The sequence below is a fragment of the Macrosteles quadrilineatus genome, unplaced genomic scaffold, assembly GCF_028750875.1.
Source record: "Macrosteles quadrilineatus isolate MER2022 unplaced genomic scaffold, UCM_ALF_1.0 Scaffold_1__1_contigs__length_201487025, whole genome shotgun sequence".
Lineage (NCBI taxonomy): Eukaryota > Metazoa > Arthropoda > Insecta > Hemiptera > Cicadellidae > Macrosteles > Macrosteles quadrilineatus.
In genome coordinates, this window is record NW_026542594.1 from 145441901 (window position 1) to 145460170 (window position 18270).

The following is an 18270-nucleotide window of genomic DNA, read 5'->3' on the forward strand; positions in this document are numbered from 1 at the left end:
ACAGCGATAGGTTGAATAGTATTCCTAGTAAGAAATAAGAATATACACTGATTCTCCGCATTGCACGTAGTGACAGCGAAACTCCTTACAAAGTGGCATTCAGTTCACTAGAATTAGTTTTCATAGCAGCTGATTTCTCAACCTTTTACTTTGTAATTTTCTTTTCTTCAGTTGTCATCCATAATAATAGTGGGGTCGTATAGCTGCATATAGTGGCAGAATATTTCAGTTCTGGCAGACAGGCTGCAATTTTAGGTGGTTATAGTACTGTATACAAGTTTCTGAACCTAAAACCGCCCAGACCCCAATTTTTAAGGACCTCAAGTGGTTGAATACATTATCTCGGCCTGGGTTGAAAATGGTCAAGTTTCATCAAGTCATTTCAAAATGGCGGCTGTTCAAAACTAAAAAAAATTATGAGGAAAATAATTGTGAATTGTTTTATACAGGGTGAGTTTTAAAAGAGTTCCCCCCCTACTTTTTTATACATTTCTTAAGATATCAACTTTGAACCATGTCAGATCATTGTAGAGTAGCAAGTACTTCATTTTGACTGGGTTTACATTTTTGGCCGCCATCTTGGATCCGCCATTTTGGATACAAAGTTATTTTTTCAAATGTAAAGATAGGGTTGTGACCCACCGTTTCAAACAAAACCTTTACGCTGAATACGATGCTGCAATCCGTTTAAAAAAATGTTGATCAATTCTAAAGTTATGAGAACTTTTTATAACGTTATTTTTAGTCCATTATAACATTGTGCATTTACAAACTAAGGCCATAATCTCAAAATAGTGCTAGATAAAGATAAGTAGACACCACCATTCATTGTTGACCTATTTTCACTCGGTTAAGACGGATGTATTTTTTTCAGCCGCCATCTTGGATCCGCCATTTTGAAATGTGATAAATTATTTTAAATATGAAGGTGGTGTTGTGACCCATCATTTTGAACTACTTTTTTATGTTGAATTCAATGCCGCAATCCGGTTTTCATTGTCATGTTTGGTTTTTGAAATATTAACATTTTATATCAAATTAATTGTTATATTTTATTAAGAAAGCTTGATAACAAAAAACTGATAAAATAAAAACTAGTCGAAATGAAGTAATCGCTACTCTACAATTATCTGACGTGGTTCGGAGTTGATATCTTAAGAAAAGTATAAAAAAGTAGGGGAGGAACTCATTTAAAACTCACCCTGTATAAAACAATTCACAATTATTTTCCTCATAATTTTTTAGTTTTGAATGGCCACCATTTTGAAATGACTTGATGAAACTTGACCATTTTCAACCCAGGCCGACATAATGTATTCCAGCACTTGTGTGCCAAATTTCATGAAAATCGGTTCAGGCATTCGGTCTTTATAGCCAATTCATGGGGACCCAGCATCCTCTTACGGCCGCCATTTTGATGACGTCATTACGGACGACCGAGGTCCTTAAAAATTGGTGTCTGGGCGGTTTTAGGTTCAGAAACTTGTATACAGTACTATAACCACCTAAAATTGCAGCCTGTCTGCCAGAACTGAAATATTCTGCCACTATATGCAGCTATACGACCCCACTATTATTATGGATGACAACTGAAGAAAAGAAAATTACAAAGTAAAAGGTTGAGAAATCAGCTGCTATGAAAACTAATTCTAGTGAACTGAATGCCACTTTGTATGACAACTGTTGGCAAAATAGGAGTTTCGCTGTCACTACGTGCAATGCGGAGAATCAGTGTATATTCTTATTTCTTACTAGGAATACTATTCAACCTATCGCTGTCCATCGCCACAAAATACGTGGTTATTAAAAAGAATGGTGCGAAATTATAAATGTTTGGTACGTATGCTTCCGTGATTTCAAATAGCTGATTGTTACACCAATAGAAAGGGCGTATTTATAAGTTTGTTTTAACAAGGTTATGCTTATTAGCCTAATAGATGCTTAGTTGAGTACCACGAAGAATGCCAACGTCAAAAAATCGAAGAATATCATTAAAAAAAAACGAATCAAAGCTATCATGGCAAAAATGTGTGTGTTTTGGCTTATCAGTAAGATTTAATGCTTTTTTACCAACACCATTTTTAGCTAACTTGCCTATAGGGAAGTAGCTATTACCGTAGGTAAGAACTAGGTAAGAACTGGCATGGTAAGAACTAGGCCTGGGACAATAATTGAAAGTGAAAGTGTAAATAATTGAAAAATAATTGAAAGTGTCATAATTTTGTTGACATTTTTTATCCTCTTATATTTTTTTTTAGTAAAATATTAATAACTTAGTATAAAATAAATAAATTTAACAAATTCGATCAAAATGTATACATAAACAAGCAAACTACAACATTTTACAACATTCTCCATAAGAATAACATGGGAATTTTAAAATAACAATTTTTTGAATTTTCTCCTTAACCAATAATTGTACAAAAACTCTTTTGTATACTAAATTATTTGTTTTTTAAGCTCTTTAAAAAGGTCTGCAGAGAAATTGGGAAATGTTGTGTACAGAGGGTAAAAAAAAACAATTTTTACCCAATAAAACCCCCCGTAAAACCCCGTTCCCACGGTCCGATCATGCTGGTTCGCGAACTCATTCAAGTTTATCCCGCCTTACACCTTCAAACCAAATTTCATCAAAATCGGACAACAAAATACTCAATATATCGCGTTCACGGACACACACATACAAATATATACATATATAAAAATTTGAACGAATGGTGTTTTTTACCTCTGGGGACATTAAAATGAAAAAGTAAATCGGTCCCAGGCCTAGTTCTTACCATGCCAGTTCTTACCTAGTTCTTACCTACGGTAATAGCTACTTCCCTATAGGCAAGTTAGCTAAAAATGGTGTTGGTAGAAATATTCTGCAACTTATAAAATATAGCGCTTTTTTTATTTGGTGATATAACTTATTTTCTTTAAATAAATTTACGTTTATTACCTTATTACTGAACTTATTTACTTAGCTTATACCTAAAAACGTAAATATTTATCAGAAACACCATTTTGCATGACTTACCGGTTATATCAAAAGAAAATATATAAAACCCAAAATACAGTCAGCCATTTTGAAAATCGTCACCATTTTGGAATATAGCAACTTTGGTCGGTGCCTCCCGATCTCATTTTCATTGCCTAGCCTTCATTACTTATTTTAAACAAACTACATTCCCACCGAAGGGCATACTCTTATCACAATTTGCAGTTTTCTTATGGTTTTTTTTTACTTTAGCTCCCCCACTATATTAAAAAATATAGATTATTAATCAATATTTTCAATTCGATAGTTTCAATCGACATTAGCATAGCCCAGTTAAGAAACTGTACCCCAAAAAAGAAAAATTATATTACACTATTGACTTTAGACTAGATTAGACTGACAACAACAAACTGCGTCGTCTGTCGAGTCGACTCGTCGTCTGCGTCTCTTCTTTCTCTTCCTCTCTTCGTCCGTGGTCCGTCTCCGTAGTTCGTCTGTCACTGTCGGTACCCTGTTGTTGAGTTCCGACTCAAGTTAGTGTCAAACATAATTTCAAAATATATGTTACATTTTTAAACCAAACGTTCATCATTAATTGTTTTATGAGATGTAAACTTTCCCTTTGATACATTGCCGGTACCAACATTCTGCATAGTTTCGCTACTTTAGGCTGTGGTTTATACACCTGACCTGAATCATTAACTAGTCCATATTAAAATGGATGAATTAATTTGATCGGACACTGTATCATAGGCTAATTATTTACGAAATAAGATTCTTCGTGTCGTGACAACTGTTTTCTTGGAAAGCTTCAGGTTAGAAGTTAGAATACCTAAATGTATATTGTTGACGTTTTGTTTTAGCATTGACTATTTTATTTTAGTAGGCCTAGCTAGAGCTAGGCTAGGAATAAGTTAAGTTGGCTAAAGGCTAGGCCTAGTTTTTTTTCTGTACTTAACATACCAAAAGTTTGTTATTTAACATAAAAACCAATTTCTTAACCTGGGACATGAGCTGAGTTGAGTCTCTATTACTTCGACGAACGAGTTAGGCTAAATAATTAAATTTATGTAAGATAACTCAATAAAGGTAGGACCTAAAGTAAAGAGCAGCCATGTTTGTCATTGTTGTAAGTTGTAGCCTACTTTAAAGTCATAACTTAAGATTACCCTACTCTAACTAACTCCCTAATCACTAATGTGTGGCATCATGATTAGCAGAGCCTTTATTTCATATCAATTAAACTTAGGCCTACAAACTATTAGCACAGAAAACGTACTACTATAACCCAGAATGCCAACCGCATGGTAAAAAGCATTAAGCGGTTTGAGAGAGCTTTGCCTGTCAATCCGTAGGCAGCGCCACCAGCGTTGCTATGCTATTGCATTTTAATTGGATTGAGTAAGTTAACTTTTTAGATAAGTTAGGGTAAGTTACCATGTATGTAGCTAATCTCATCAGGCATTTTTCCAAGCTAACTTTTTTATCCCCAACTGTGTGTCGAATGAGAATTACCTTGAAGAGGAAAATTCTTACATTTTAGGCCTAGTTTAATTGGAACAGTCATGTTCATCACGTTTTGGTAACTTAAGTTAGGCCTAATTATTTAACAAATTTTATCTGCTATTGATTCTACTCTCGCCATGGGGATCTTAAAACGTTATAACCAGGTTTTGTACTAGGGTATACTAAAAACATGAAAAATGCCCATAGTGTAACTAACAGATATTTTAAATAAAAGAGAAAAACACACTGATTGACTGATTAAGTTGCTTTATACCTATGTTTCCAGAACTAAGGAGAGTATTTAAAGAAGTATGGGAATATTCACGAGAGCCTATACCGTTTCTATGAAACTGATCATTTTGGTACTGGCAATCACATTTATACCTGGTATTCCTCCAGATATGGAGTTTGAGTCATACAGGTATGTCAAGTAAACTAAACTTAAGTTATTTTAAGTAACTAACACCTGCTGTTTGCATTTATGCAATAATTAAATGAGAAAAACCCCCTCTGTTGGGTTTCACTGTGGGCTGAGACAATAATTAATTTTCAGATTTTACTAGGATTGCTTTCACAGCAGTGAGTGGATTTTTCAGCAGCGAGTTGACCGGAGGGATCACGTTTTCTGATTTTTAATAAAGCAATAAATAAAAAAATGCTTACCTATAGATATAATGCAGAATACAAATATTTCATCAATTAATTTAACTTCTCAGTTTCGCTCAGAACTATCAACATCTTTAACAAGTGTCATTAGTAAATAGGCAAGTTATGTTGGGACATTACATCCTTTGTATCTCCTCGTGCTTAAGGTCATTTAGCTCCCCATCCAATGCCATTTAGTCGCCATCATGCCGCTGTGGGAAAGATCATTGCATGCGTACAATGTATTTTTTTTTTAAAGTGACGAGTCAAGATTGGAAACTCAACGATATTTAGACGTAACTTTTTTATTGGTCGTCATGTTGAACTTCCAAGTCGGAATACAATTTTAAGGTGGGCTTCTTATTTAGAACTAAAGGGTCAGTAACGAAAACAAAAACACCTGGAGCACGGTTTAGTGTGCTGTAGGAAAATGAGGGATTTATGAGCCATCAATCTTTGAATAAAAAAACTTCTGTCATTGTTAATTATTCTGCAGGATACATGAACATGATTTAAGATAATTTTTCATTCCCGACCTTAAAGGGTAGAAAATCTGCATCAAGAACATATAGTTTCAACAAGATGGGGCAACTGCTTACACGGCCAACATTTTGAATGTTATTTCGTGGGCATGTGATCTCATTGTTTGGTGATGTTGTGTGGCCACCGCGTTCACCGAACTTGTCAATGAATGACGTATCCTTGTGGAGTCCCATGAAGACAGGTGCTTAAAAAGAAAAACCACGTACTCTGGGAGAATTAAAGGCCACAATTAGGAGCCAAATTGAACGAATCAATGAATAGTTACTGAACAAAGTGTAACGTTTTCGAGCAATGCTTGAAGATGTGTGTCCGTTTCAATGGCCTCGATTTATGTGAGGTAATTTTCAAAACTTAAAATAAGATATTTTATTTTGTAGTTGGCATAACTTTTCCTTCATTTCTACGTTTAAAACTTAGCAATAGCCTTTTTAAATCCATCCGTTTCCCGTGGACCACCCTGTATATCCCAAGTGTGATTTTGAAGGTATTTAAAACAAAATTGCAATGAACATGAATAACAACTTGTATTACAGACATTGATTTGTTTCAGTCTATCGCCTCCCGTACCTTTAGAAGGGGCTCTTGCATTGAATGACCACTTAAATAGTGCAGAAAAGTTATTTATGAATGAAGTTAAAGGGCCAGAGCATATGGAAGTATACAATGGCACTTTATACACAACAATAGAAGGAGGCTATGTTGTTAAAATTGTTGGAGAAAAGATTGTACCCGTGGTAAAATTTGGACAAAAGTGTGGTGAGTAGTTTTTACCTACCGACCATTATAAATTACAATAATCCATAAATAACAAAATAAAACACATAAGTTAATTCTAAAAGCTATAATTTATCAATATACAACACTCCCTTGATAATCTGATTTGGTAAATTAAAGTGACTAAGCCTATAGTGAATTTACACGCCAATGCCTTGCTGTTTATTGTACGTTTAGTTACCTATAAAATCTATTCAAACTGCATGGTTTTTTTAACGATCGCTAACTATTCAACCAACCCACCAACGAGCTGATGCGTTTGTGTCAGCCAACACAGAAAACAATGTAAAATACAAAACATACTTTTATTTTTCTCCAATTTATAACACTAAACATATGTAGTGACTGAAACGTATTTACATCGTCTTAAAAGTACATTCGCACATCTTGCAAACAATTAAAGAGGTTGAAATTTTTGGCTGTCACAATATGAAAAATATACTTTTATTAGTTTTATTCGGTTGAATTTCTCTAAATTTAAAGAGGATCTCCACATTCCAGGCGATTATTATCTATAACTAAAGGTGTTAATCTTCATTTTTTTTTTTTCAGAGTTATGCCTTGGGTGTTATTTTATTATTGTAATTCATCATCAGCAGATACTATCATAAAGTTTTTTTATAAGACAATATATTATTATAAGAAGAAAGTTCAATTTTATTTTGTGAGAAATCCTACAGGTCCCCCTAATATAAATGTCATTTATACCCAAAATTGCTCTGAACCAGAATCTTTTGGTTTTCAATTAAGAATTTAAATTCAGTTATTTTATATGTTTTTAACTAATGTGGTTTACAGATGGTATTCATGAACCAGAGATATGTGGTCGACCTCTTGGGCTGAGTTTTGACGGAAACCAGAATATGTATGTAGCTGATGCCTATTATGGCATATTCAAAGTAAATCTTTCTTCAGGTGAGTCCCATGCAACGATATAAACAACTCATGGATCGCTGGCTCAGTGTTGGCCGCGCGGTCGAGCTTCCCCCACCATCTACTGGCAGAAGCCGGCGCAGCCCATACATTCACCATTATAAAACACACTTTTTATTTGCTGCTCTGTTGAAATTTATAGGGATAAAATATTGCTAACGCTTGTCAAACTCTTTTTACTAGTTAAACCTTTTATGTCTGTTTTGTTTCTTGCAGAAAATAGCCCATCTGAATTCTTTAAAACTGCAAATTCACTAAACCCATTTTGTAGATGTTTTTGACAACTGATATTGCTAGTTCCAAATTGTACATGGTAAAATAATAAGTGATTACAAAAGAGAAATAGAAAGTACAATATTTGTAATTGAAATTCTATTTTATTAATCGAAAAAATAGTACATAAACATTTTGAATAATTTTGCTAAGTTTTTGCCGCAGTGGTAACGTTATGTTTGACGTAAAAGCGATATTTTTTTTCTTTCAATGTTTAATGACAATGTATCTTACAAAATAGGTCATAAAAAAGTGTGCTTATCACGTTAATGTCAAGCGTAGATTTGCGGTAAAAACTAGACAAATGTAGTAGGGTTTTAAGAGTTCAAATGTGTTATTTTCTGCAAGAAAAGAAGAAGACATAAAGTTTAGAATAGTAAAAATCATTTGGCATGCATTAGCAATATTTTACATCTATATATTTAAACAGAGCAGCAACTTAAAAAGGTGCGATTTACAATGGTGAGCGTATGGGCTTCGTCGGCTACTGCCAGTAGATGGTGGGGGTAGCTAGACCGAAAACAGCGCCCGCAGTACTACTGAGAGCGCAATCCAGTAGTTTTTACATCGTTGGTCCCATGTAGCTTAAATGTATCTAGATTTGGGATTACAAATAGAGAATGTATGTGTTAGTTTTGAGAATTTACCTTTTTTAAAGTAGACATTAATACCAAAGCGGATGTGGCATTAATTCTAGTTGAGGAAACTTTATAATTACAATATATATTATAATGTAGGACCTTAATAAACAAACAGTGAGTCCTGTGTTCAATTTGAAGCTCACCAGGTAATGTATACAGTGTGTAAATTAAGTATTGAAACAAATCTGTTTTTTTTTTTTTAACCGAAATAGATAGAAATATTCTGTTTGTGGCAATAATTGTTAACAAAGGTCCTACAATTTTTACATCAAAAATATTATTTACCCCCCCCCCCCCCCCCTAACAGGGTAGGGGGTGACTTATTTTTTCAAATAGCAACCCCTATTGAGCGACCCCTCATTTTGAAGGATTTGTCAAAAGAAACACAATGAAGCAAACCCGAGGTGGATATCTCACCCCTAGCCAAAATGGGAGGTATTCCAAAATTTGATTTATTTTATGTGAAAAAGCACCAATTTCACAAATAATTGCAAGAAATCTGTAGGCCTATCTTTGAAACCGAAATAGATAGAAATATTCTGTTTGTGGAATTGATTGTTAACATAGGTTCCGCAATTTTTTACATCAACAATATTTTTTCAATCCCTTTAACATGGTAGGGGGTGGGGGTGACTTATTTTTTTATTAACAACCCCTATTGAGTGACCCCTCATTTTAAAGGGTTTGTTTAAAGAAAAACAATGACGCAAACCCGAGGTAGATATTTCAACCCTAGCCTAAATGGTGGGTATCCAAAATTTAATTTATGTGAAAAAGCACCCATTTTGGAATACCCACCATTTTGGATAGGGGGTAAGATTATATTCACCTCGAATTTGCGTCATTGTGTTTCTTTCGACAATCCCTTCAAAATAAGGGGTCACTCAATAGGGGTTGCTATTTGAAAAAAAATGAGTCACCCCCTACCCCCTAAACTGTTAGGGGGGAAAAAATATTTTTGATGTAAAAAATTACGGAACCTTTGTTAACAATCATTGCCGCAAACTGAATATTTCTATCTATTTCGGTTTTAAAAATACAGATTTGTTTCAATACTTAATATACAAACAGTATAACAAAAGCTTAATAGATTTAATAATGCAAGAGTAACCTAGGTCTTTTGTAAATAGTACTTTGAGTAGGTAATTCGAAATTACAGTATCATAAATAATGTATTTAATAGTTTGATGCCACAAAATGGTGTTTATGTAAAATGCATAAGAATCTACTATTTAATTATACCATGTATGACCATGTCACCAGAAGAATTCCTTGTCCAAAATTAAAAGGGAATAATTAATCCTGACAACAATTTTCTCAATACAGTAGTAGGTTTAGTAGTACTGTACATAATAACAAGAAATACAGTATATGAAAATTGAATGTAAGGTAAAAAATTTAGTGATTGTCCACCGGATCTGAGCTAGAACCGACGCCCGAAGGGATCCACAAAAAATCGGAACTAGGGCTGGATCCAGTTTTGATGGATGTGATTTTTTTGTATCAATTTGATTAACACAAAGCGTTCTTTATAAAGTGCAATTCATAAGAACAGATGTTTCATCAGTAGTGATTTATTTTAAAATAAAATCAATAGTTAAAAATGTTAAAATACAACTCCATATACAACAAGACTGTCTGTGTCCATGTACAAGACTATCAATGTCTATGTACAAGACTATCAGCACAGAAAACATACTACTATGTTTTCTGTGCTATCAGTGTCCATGTACAAGACTACCCATGTCCATGTACAAGACTATCAGTGTCCATGTACAAGACTATCAATGTCCATGTACAAGACTATCAGTGTCCATGTTCAAGACTATCAGTGTCCATGTACAAGACTATCAGTGTCCATGTACAAGACTATCCATGTCCATATACGAGACTATCAGTGTCCATGTTCAAGACTATCAGTGTCCATGTACAAGACTATCAATGTCCATGTACAAGACTATCAGTGTCCATGTTCAAGACTATCAATATCCATGTACAAGACTACCCATGTCCATGTACAAGACTATCGGTGTCCATGTACAAGACTATCCATGTCCATATACGAGACTATCCATGTCCATGTACAAGACCATCAATGTCCTTGTACAAGACCATCGATGTGAGGTGTTCATAATCCTTGGTTTAGACATACACCTCGAAATCATCGGATTGGGCGAATATTTTAGCTAAGTGGTTGATAGTGTATCCTATGAACATGCAGGTCACCAATGGCCGTTTTGCTACTTTTTGTTAAAATAGCCTTCCTCTCTATATCCCTTAGAGATTTTTAAAAACAACGATACTGTATATCGTTTCATAGCACTGAAAGGGTTAATGAGTGCCTAGGCTAGCTGCTACAGGGAAACTAATAAAGTGTGTTTTTTATTAAAATAGCAATAGCTTAATATGAAATAAATAAATCCGCCAAGTTTGATAAAAATTTATCCATAAATATGCCAACTACAACATTTTACAATATTCTCCATAAGAATAACATGGGAATTTTAAATTAACCAATCACCGTAAAAAAACACTTTGATATAGGTACTAAATTATTTGTTTTTTAAGCTTTTTAAAAAGGTCTTGAGAAAAATTATAAATTTTGTGTTTAAAGGGAAAAAATTAGAAAACCCCATTTTTACCCCATAAAACCCTGTTCCCATGGTCCGATCATGCTGGTTCGCGAACCTTCATACCAAGTTTTATCAAAATCGGACAAAAATTACTTTAGTTATCGTCTTGACGGACACAGAATTACATAATTATAATTATATATATATATATAAACATTTGAAGGAATGGTGTTTTTGGCCTCTGGGGACATCAAAATGAAAAAGTAAATCAGTTCCGGGCCTAGGTCTTACCATGAGACCTACAGTAATATCTACTTCCCTATAGAGAAATTCGCTAATACTTCCCTATAGGGAAATTCGCTAAAATGATACCCGATGATAAGTAGGATGATGTAAGTAAAAGCACGGCAATTGATAAGTTTAGCATATCTACTGGCGACAGGGAGGGGAGTAATGAAGAGTTCAGTCATTTCAGTGGTAGCCATTGTTAATTGGTTGTTATTTACATCTGTTCGACATATGTTGTACTGAAATGTTAACGTTTTGCAGTTTGCATAAAAGAATACTTATACAGTAGTTAGAACACCTCCAAATATGATAATCACATTTGCGTATTTGACTCCTTAGGTTCGGATAAGTGTGTACAGATTGGATGTCACACTGTTAAATCTTGACCAATGTTTTTTTTTTATTTAGTAATTGACACATTTTATTCATTTGGCTTGAATAGATACATTTTTATGATTTAATAGAACGATATAATGATGCAGCGTGATCTTGGTAAAGTAAAGGTCACATTTAGCGCAAATTACCACACCTAATTTGAGATAAAGTAATATGGCTTGTCCACTTGAATTTACTTAAAACCTTAAATTAATCTCGGCCCCCAAAAAATATTCTTGATCCACCATTGAGACCTACACTCTCTGTCAGTGAAAAACACGAAAACTTATTGTTATGATTGATTTGTTAGACCAACAAATACAAAGCAGTAAATGTGTCATAAGATACAGATTTTAGCAAAACACTTGACAGACCATAAGGTAACTTAGCCTATGTCAACAGACAAACACTTCACATGACACAGCATTTCCTCGCTCAAGTTTATAGCTTTGAAGTTAAGATGATCCACCTCACACGCTGTCTTGTCTCACCACCGGTCTTTTTCCACTGGGTTGGTAAAGGGATCAATGGAGACCTGTGGGCCCAACATTATGTCTAGGCCTACTCGCATGTCTTCATCCTTGCTTCTCGGTTATCTTAGCCTAGTTTTAGGTCCCTATTTTGTTATTTGGACCCTTAACAGCATTATTATAAGTAGGCTATAGCTCTTCAAATCAGTTGGTACCATTAGCCTAGCTTTCAATACTTAGTGAAGTTTGAATTGAGTTTGGGTTGCCACAATTTATATTATGTATTCATGTATATTTCAGGTGAATACGAACAGTTGGTTTCAATGAAAACTTCAATCGATGGAAAGTTTCCTAAACTCCCTAACTCTTTAACTGTGGCCAAGGATGGGGCAGTGTATTGGTCTGACTCTTCAACGTCACATTCTTTACACGATGGTCTCTATGCTGCACTGGGTAATGGTAATGGAAGGTAAATGTTACAACAGTTAAAGTGAAACTTGTCTTTCGGTTGTTGTAATAGAGAGAATTATATGAATTGGAATTATTAAAAAAAGAGGCTTCAAGAATCTTGGTATGTTAGGCCTATTTACAACAAAAACTCGATTTATGTATGAATTTAATCCGTATTGTGGTTGACAACCCCATTGAAGATGATTGAAGAAGTGTTTTGTCACACAGAAGTGATAAGTTATGTGTTCCGAGCAGTATCAGTACAGCCCTCACTCAGGTTTAATTGACAAACCTTTGCAGGAATGCATTTACCGCTGATTGTAAGGATGATCTAACTAACATAAAAAACACAAGAAGAAAACATTCCCTAATAACACATCTCTTACAATTTTCTTGTTCTCAAGTATGAAGACCATGTAGTGACTGGTTGTCATTAAAAATATTGGGTTTCAGAACCGATTTTGTAATATTGTAAATAATTATTTGTAATAAATAATTGTAATGATTTTGTAAACACCAATGTAAATAATTATTTACATTATTACAAAATCTGTTCTGAAACCCAATATTTTTTTATGACAAGATAACCAGTCACTGCATTGTCTTCAAACTTGAGAACAAGAAAATTGTAAAAGATGTGTTTTTAGGGAAAGTTTTCTTATTAGTGTTTTTATGATAGATAATTCTTACAATAAGCGGTAAATGCATTCCTGCAAAGGTCATCATCACATTTATTCCCACTCGAGGTCTAAATTGTAGGCATATATCCTGCAGAAGTCTCCCGGTATTCAACTGATACTGATAATATTTGTGTGGTTTAAAACTAGGCCCTCGGCTATTATTTGCCGAGATATTTTCCTTGCAGCTCCTTTAAATTTGTCTGCTTCTATCAGGAATCGCCTTTGTACTATTGTTGCTGATCTATTTCTATTGTCTATTCTATTGTTTTAGTTTACTTGATGCTTTCTTAGACTTATCTTTGACAGTAATTTAATTTCTACCAGTCTTTTTTTTAATTTATTTTCAGCAATCAAGGCCAAATTAGAACAAATAAAGTTTTGATTTACATAGGTAAATTTGTGAAAGGGCTAAACTGCAAAGTTATAAATAACAAGAAAACATGTTGAAGGATATTCATGTAGTTTAAAGATTCCAATAAATCATTTTACTTTTGTTTGCAGGCTTATAAAATATGATCCAAAAACAAAATCTAACACTGTGCTAGTTGACAAGCTTCATTTTGCAAATGGAGTTGCTCTCTCTCAAGACGAATCATTTATATTGGTATCAGACCTGTTTCGAGGAAGAATTTTAAGGTAAGCCAATAACAATGTTAAAAAAATTGTGTACAGTATTTGTGTATTAAGGCATTTCAGAATAGTAATTTTTATGATGTAGGATTGAATCAGCAGGGTCATTCATCATTTACTCATGGTTTTAAACTAGGCATTATGTTGTGTTGGTTCATAGTACTGTGGTATAGTGATTACATAGAATGAGAAACACAGTCTGTTAAACTTGTAAAAACTACTAGAATAACAAAACTTATATTTCCATAAGCACATTGGAACTTCAAGGGCTTCTAGGGCACAGCCCTTTGGTAAAATCAAAATCACTATGAAATCAGTTTAACTTTCATATTTGTAGCCTGAATAATGAATACTAGTGTATACCTGTTTCTTGAATTTGAGCAATTGCGAACTAATACAGGCGTTATTTTAAAACAAATAACAGTCATAATTTCCGATGACTTTAAAAGAGTCGACTCAAAAATTATGGAAATACTCACGATGTACATATAACAGTTTGATATAATCAACATTTATTGTAAATATATTGTCATTTTTCAAAAGCTGATCTTGTTTTTTAGTGTTTTCTACAAATGTTTCCCATTCACAGCCGCATTAGGTTGTCCATAATAATGATTATAAATTAAAAAAAAAAACATTATTTCTATTTCTTCTACTTGGTGGTGTTCTATGACATTTCTATGTTTCCATAGTTTGCAAATCGTCTCTTTCAATGATTGTTCAAGAAATGCAGCACAGTGTTAATTCAGTTTTCTTTTTAGTATATCAAATTGTCCAGGCTTTCTCGCATTTTTCCATTGTAATATTTACGCCAACACAAATTAAAATATAAAAATTAAAATCGCAGTGAGTGTCATGGATGAACAGGAAAATGAAGATGAAAACAATGAGACCGCAGGAGACGAAGAGGCAGGAAATGAAAGTGTACCATCACATAGTGAGGCGTTTATGTGCTTTGACAACGCCCTCAAATGAATGGAGCGGCAACCAGAGTGCAACACTGTACAGCTTCTTGCCTTCGGCGCCTGCGTGATTTAGCCGCGCGGAAACAAGCTACGTCACAAAAACTTACGCTGATTGAGATGAGATGTTTAAGTTAGCGTTGTTAAATGTAAGATAATATAAAATTCTAATAAATGCTGCAAGTAAAGAATGTGTTTATTATTCAACAAGAGTCATCATCACCACAACAACAAACTAAATTATAAAACATATGTTAAATGCAAAGGCATATGAATGACACTACATCTCCCCTTCCTTATTATATTTACTCATATCTTATTGGTGGTCTGATAGTTCTGCTCGATCTTCTTATTCCATCATTGTGGTTTGGCTGCACCCTTCTTCCACGGTAGACATCGTCAGAATCATCATTCTCTTTTCTTGGTAGGGGAATGAGATGCCATCTGTTTCGTCTTACATCATTCCCATTACTCAATGATACTATGTAGGATCGAGGTAGATTGGTTGTTGTTCTTATGGTTCCTTTCGCACTTATATCTTTAACCCAGACCATCTCTCCTACTGCTAAAGGTGGAAGTTCTTTGACGCCTCTTCTGTTGTCAAAGTTTTTCTTGACTCTGTCTCTTATTTTCTTGTCACAGTTTCGAAAGGATTCTATTTGATCTTTTCCAACCACTTGAAAGTCGTTGAGAGAAGGTAAAGTTGTTCTTAGTTTTCTACCATACAGCAGCTCTGCAGGTGATAACCCCGATTCCAATTTGGTGGTCCTGTAAGCTAATAGCAAGATTGGGATCTTGCTTCCGGACACTTTAGTAGAATCCTCTTGGCTATAGATACAGCGTTTTCAGCTTCTCCATTCGATTGAAGAAAGTGTGGACTACTAGTTACAGCTCTAAATCCGTACTCTTTTGCGAAACCTTTGAACTCGTCAGAAGTAAACTGAGTACCTCCATCTGTACGAATTTCTAGAGGGATCCCGTGTCGTGCAAAAATGTTTTTCATCCTTCCAATAACTGCCGCTGAAGTCAAAGTATTGAGTTCGATGAGCTCTAAAAATCGTGAGAAATAATCTTGTATTACCAAATACCAGTTTTGGTTACATTTCAAAATATCTGCACATAAATGGGTCCAAGGCTCTTGAGGAAGCTGTGTAGACATCAGAGGCTCCTTTCGCTGTAGTCTGTGTTCTATACATGTTGGACAATTTTCCACTGTAGTACTAATTTCTGTTGAACAGCCTGGCCACCAAACAGATTCTTGAGCACGCCGCCGACATTTTACTATACCCAAATGTCCCTCATGTAATCTTGATAAAACATATGTTAAATGCAAAGGCATATGAATGACACAACATTAAAGAACTTTTAATTGTACTGTATTGACTGTATTATTATTTTTATTAATCTCAGTATTTGTTCCTGTACTGTACTTCAATTTAATTTAACAGCTCTATACTGTCTTAGTTGTACTTTATAAAGTTCATTCAATGTGTAACATATAGTTTTTTATGCCCGACTATCCGAATCGACCCCGGTTAATTCAGGTAAACGGTTTTAGGCCTACTGTATGTTTTTTTATTGCTCTAAAAAAGATTGACAAAATAGCCACCGTAATGAAAACCGTGCAAAGCACCACTTTTACTGTGACTCAAACTCTGCACATCCTTTGATAGGAAACGCTAACATTTGTAAGATAAATGAAAGAAAATAAAAGAATCCTCTAGAGCAGGCAATATTGTTGTAAAAGGGTATCTGTTTTGTTCCAGGCACTACTTAAAAGGTCCAAAAAAAGGTCAAACTGATGTTTTTTTTTATGGTCTACCAGGTTTGCCTGATAATATGCATTCAGACTTACATGGACATTTTATTGTTACTTTACCAATCGAAAATGATATTGAAAATCCAGCTATAACTTCAATTTTGGGACCTTATCCTGTGCTACGCAAGTTTCTTGCAAGATTTCTTTATCTGATGGAAATGCCTTCACTTCTTATGAATGAATACTATCCTACATATTTATCAAAAATCTATGCACACTGGGTAAGTAAATGTGCATGTCAGATTAAGTATGAACCTAGATTTACACTTAAAAAAAAAATAGAAGGAAAAATCAAAAATCTCATACTAAACTAAAAGTTGGATTATGTGCAGTATCCCTTTAAAGTTGAAATGAAAATATAAGCCTAACACTTAAGTAAAATTATAACAAAAGTCCTTTAAAGCTACTAATAACCTATATTTATTAACAATTAACAATCAATATCGAATTTAACTTATTTGTGGCATAGAACAAATTAAGCTGCTACTTAAGCCACCAAGGTTTACAACATATGTTTTAATAAAGTTTACAACAATCTAAAGAACGCTAGTCTTATCAAAATTTTTTAGACATTTTTTCAGTGTTATCCATAGAAATTATGTTTTTCACTTAAAATTGTAAACATATGATTACAGTAGGTGTACACTCCTTCCTTTCACACTAAACGGTTTTTGCCGTTTGTTTCTATCAGCTGTTTGGCAGTTCAAAGTAAAAGTCATTTAAATAATATAATCAAGTGAATTCAAACAGCCCTGAGGAAATCCATCAGTAGAAGGAATAAGCTCACAAGAACGGTTAAGCTAAAAAACTGTCCTATGAATATGCATAGTAATATTTCTATGTATCACAGCGATCAGATGGATGGTTTGCTACTTATAGTCTAGGCATATTAGGAATGTTAGCGGAAAGTTTAGGTACAGTCCTAATCATCACTTTTCATTTATGTTTTTTGGGTCACTGAACCCGAATATGAGGTTTGCTGACAGATATTATGCCCGGAACATTGTTTATTTTGTGAAAAACCTTAAAATTTGGGCAGTTTTTTTAGGTTTTTGGGGTAAATCTCGGTAGTTATGGGATTTTGAGAAAACCCTGCTTTGTAAAATTAAAGAAGACAACATTTACTACAAGTTTCATATATAATATTTGTTTCTATGATGAACCGTTACGCCACTAGAGCACGCTAAAAGTGGCCAGAAGTGCCAACAATTAAAATAAACCTTAACGGTTTTACATTAGGTTTCCATGGAAACAACCCATGTTACGATAATTTTAACTATTTATTTATGTCAATGAACTGAAACACACTTGATAAATCTGTTTCAAGATGAATGACTGGCAGCAGAAACATTTCCCGTTCCCACAAAACCCCCATTTATTTTCTCTCAGCACAGGGATGTTGCTAGCCACAGGGTTGGCTGATATAGTGCTTGAGAAAAAAGGATGAAAGACATTGAAAGAGTTGTAGGCCTATATAACTTAAACTTTGATTAAGTCAAATTCAGACCGTGTCCAGCCACTTGCCGTAATGAACAAAGCGATGAAAGTAGATAATTCTTACCCGTAAACCCCACCACATTTTTTTCAATGTATCAGCGCCGCTAAGAATTCTGATGAAGAACTGAAACACTTCTTGTCCTACGACCTGGGTCCATACTTTTTCTCGTTGTTTGATAATAACGGTTTGTGCAAGGAACCAAATAAAATCTTTATAGGCCTAAACTC

General features: G+C 34.2%; 1 protein-coding gene across 3 annotated transcripts in view; it reads left to right on the plus strand.

Annotated features, from left to right (window-relative positions):
* LOC128986491 (adipocyte plasma membrane-associated protein Hemomucin-like) overlaps positions 1–18270 on the plus strand; it is a 438949-nt gene that overhangs the window by 410670 nt on the left and 10009 nt on the right. For 2 of the 3 annotated variants that reach the window (XM_054406911.1, XM_054406903.1), the window contains exons 2-7: positions 4776–4910; positions 6228–6433; positions 7250–7366; positions 12305–12473; positions 13636–13770; positions 16493–16766. In XM_054406911.1, coding sequence (XP_054262886.1) covers positions 4801–4910; positions 6228–6433; positions 7250–7366; positions 12305–12473; positions 13636–13770; positions 16493–16766 — 1011 coding nt within the window. In that variant the 5' untranslated portion in view covers positions 4776–4800. Of the gene's footprint in view, positions 1–3474; positions 3799–4775; positions 4911–6227; positions 6434–7249; positions 7367–12304; positions 12474–13635; positions 13771–16492; positions 16767–18270 lie in introns of those variants that run through there. The other variant, XM_054406897.1, reaches the window with a different exon arrangement.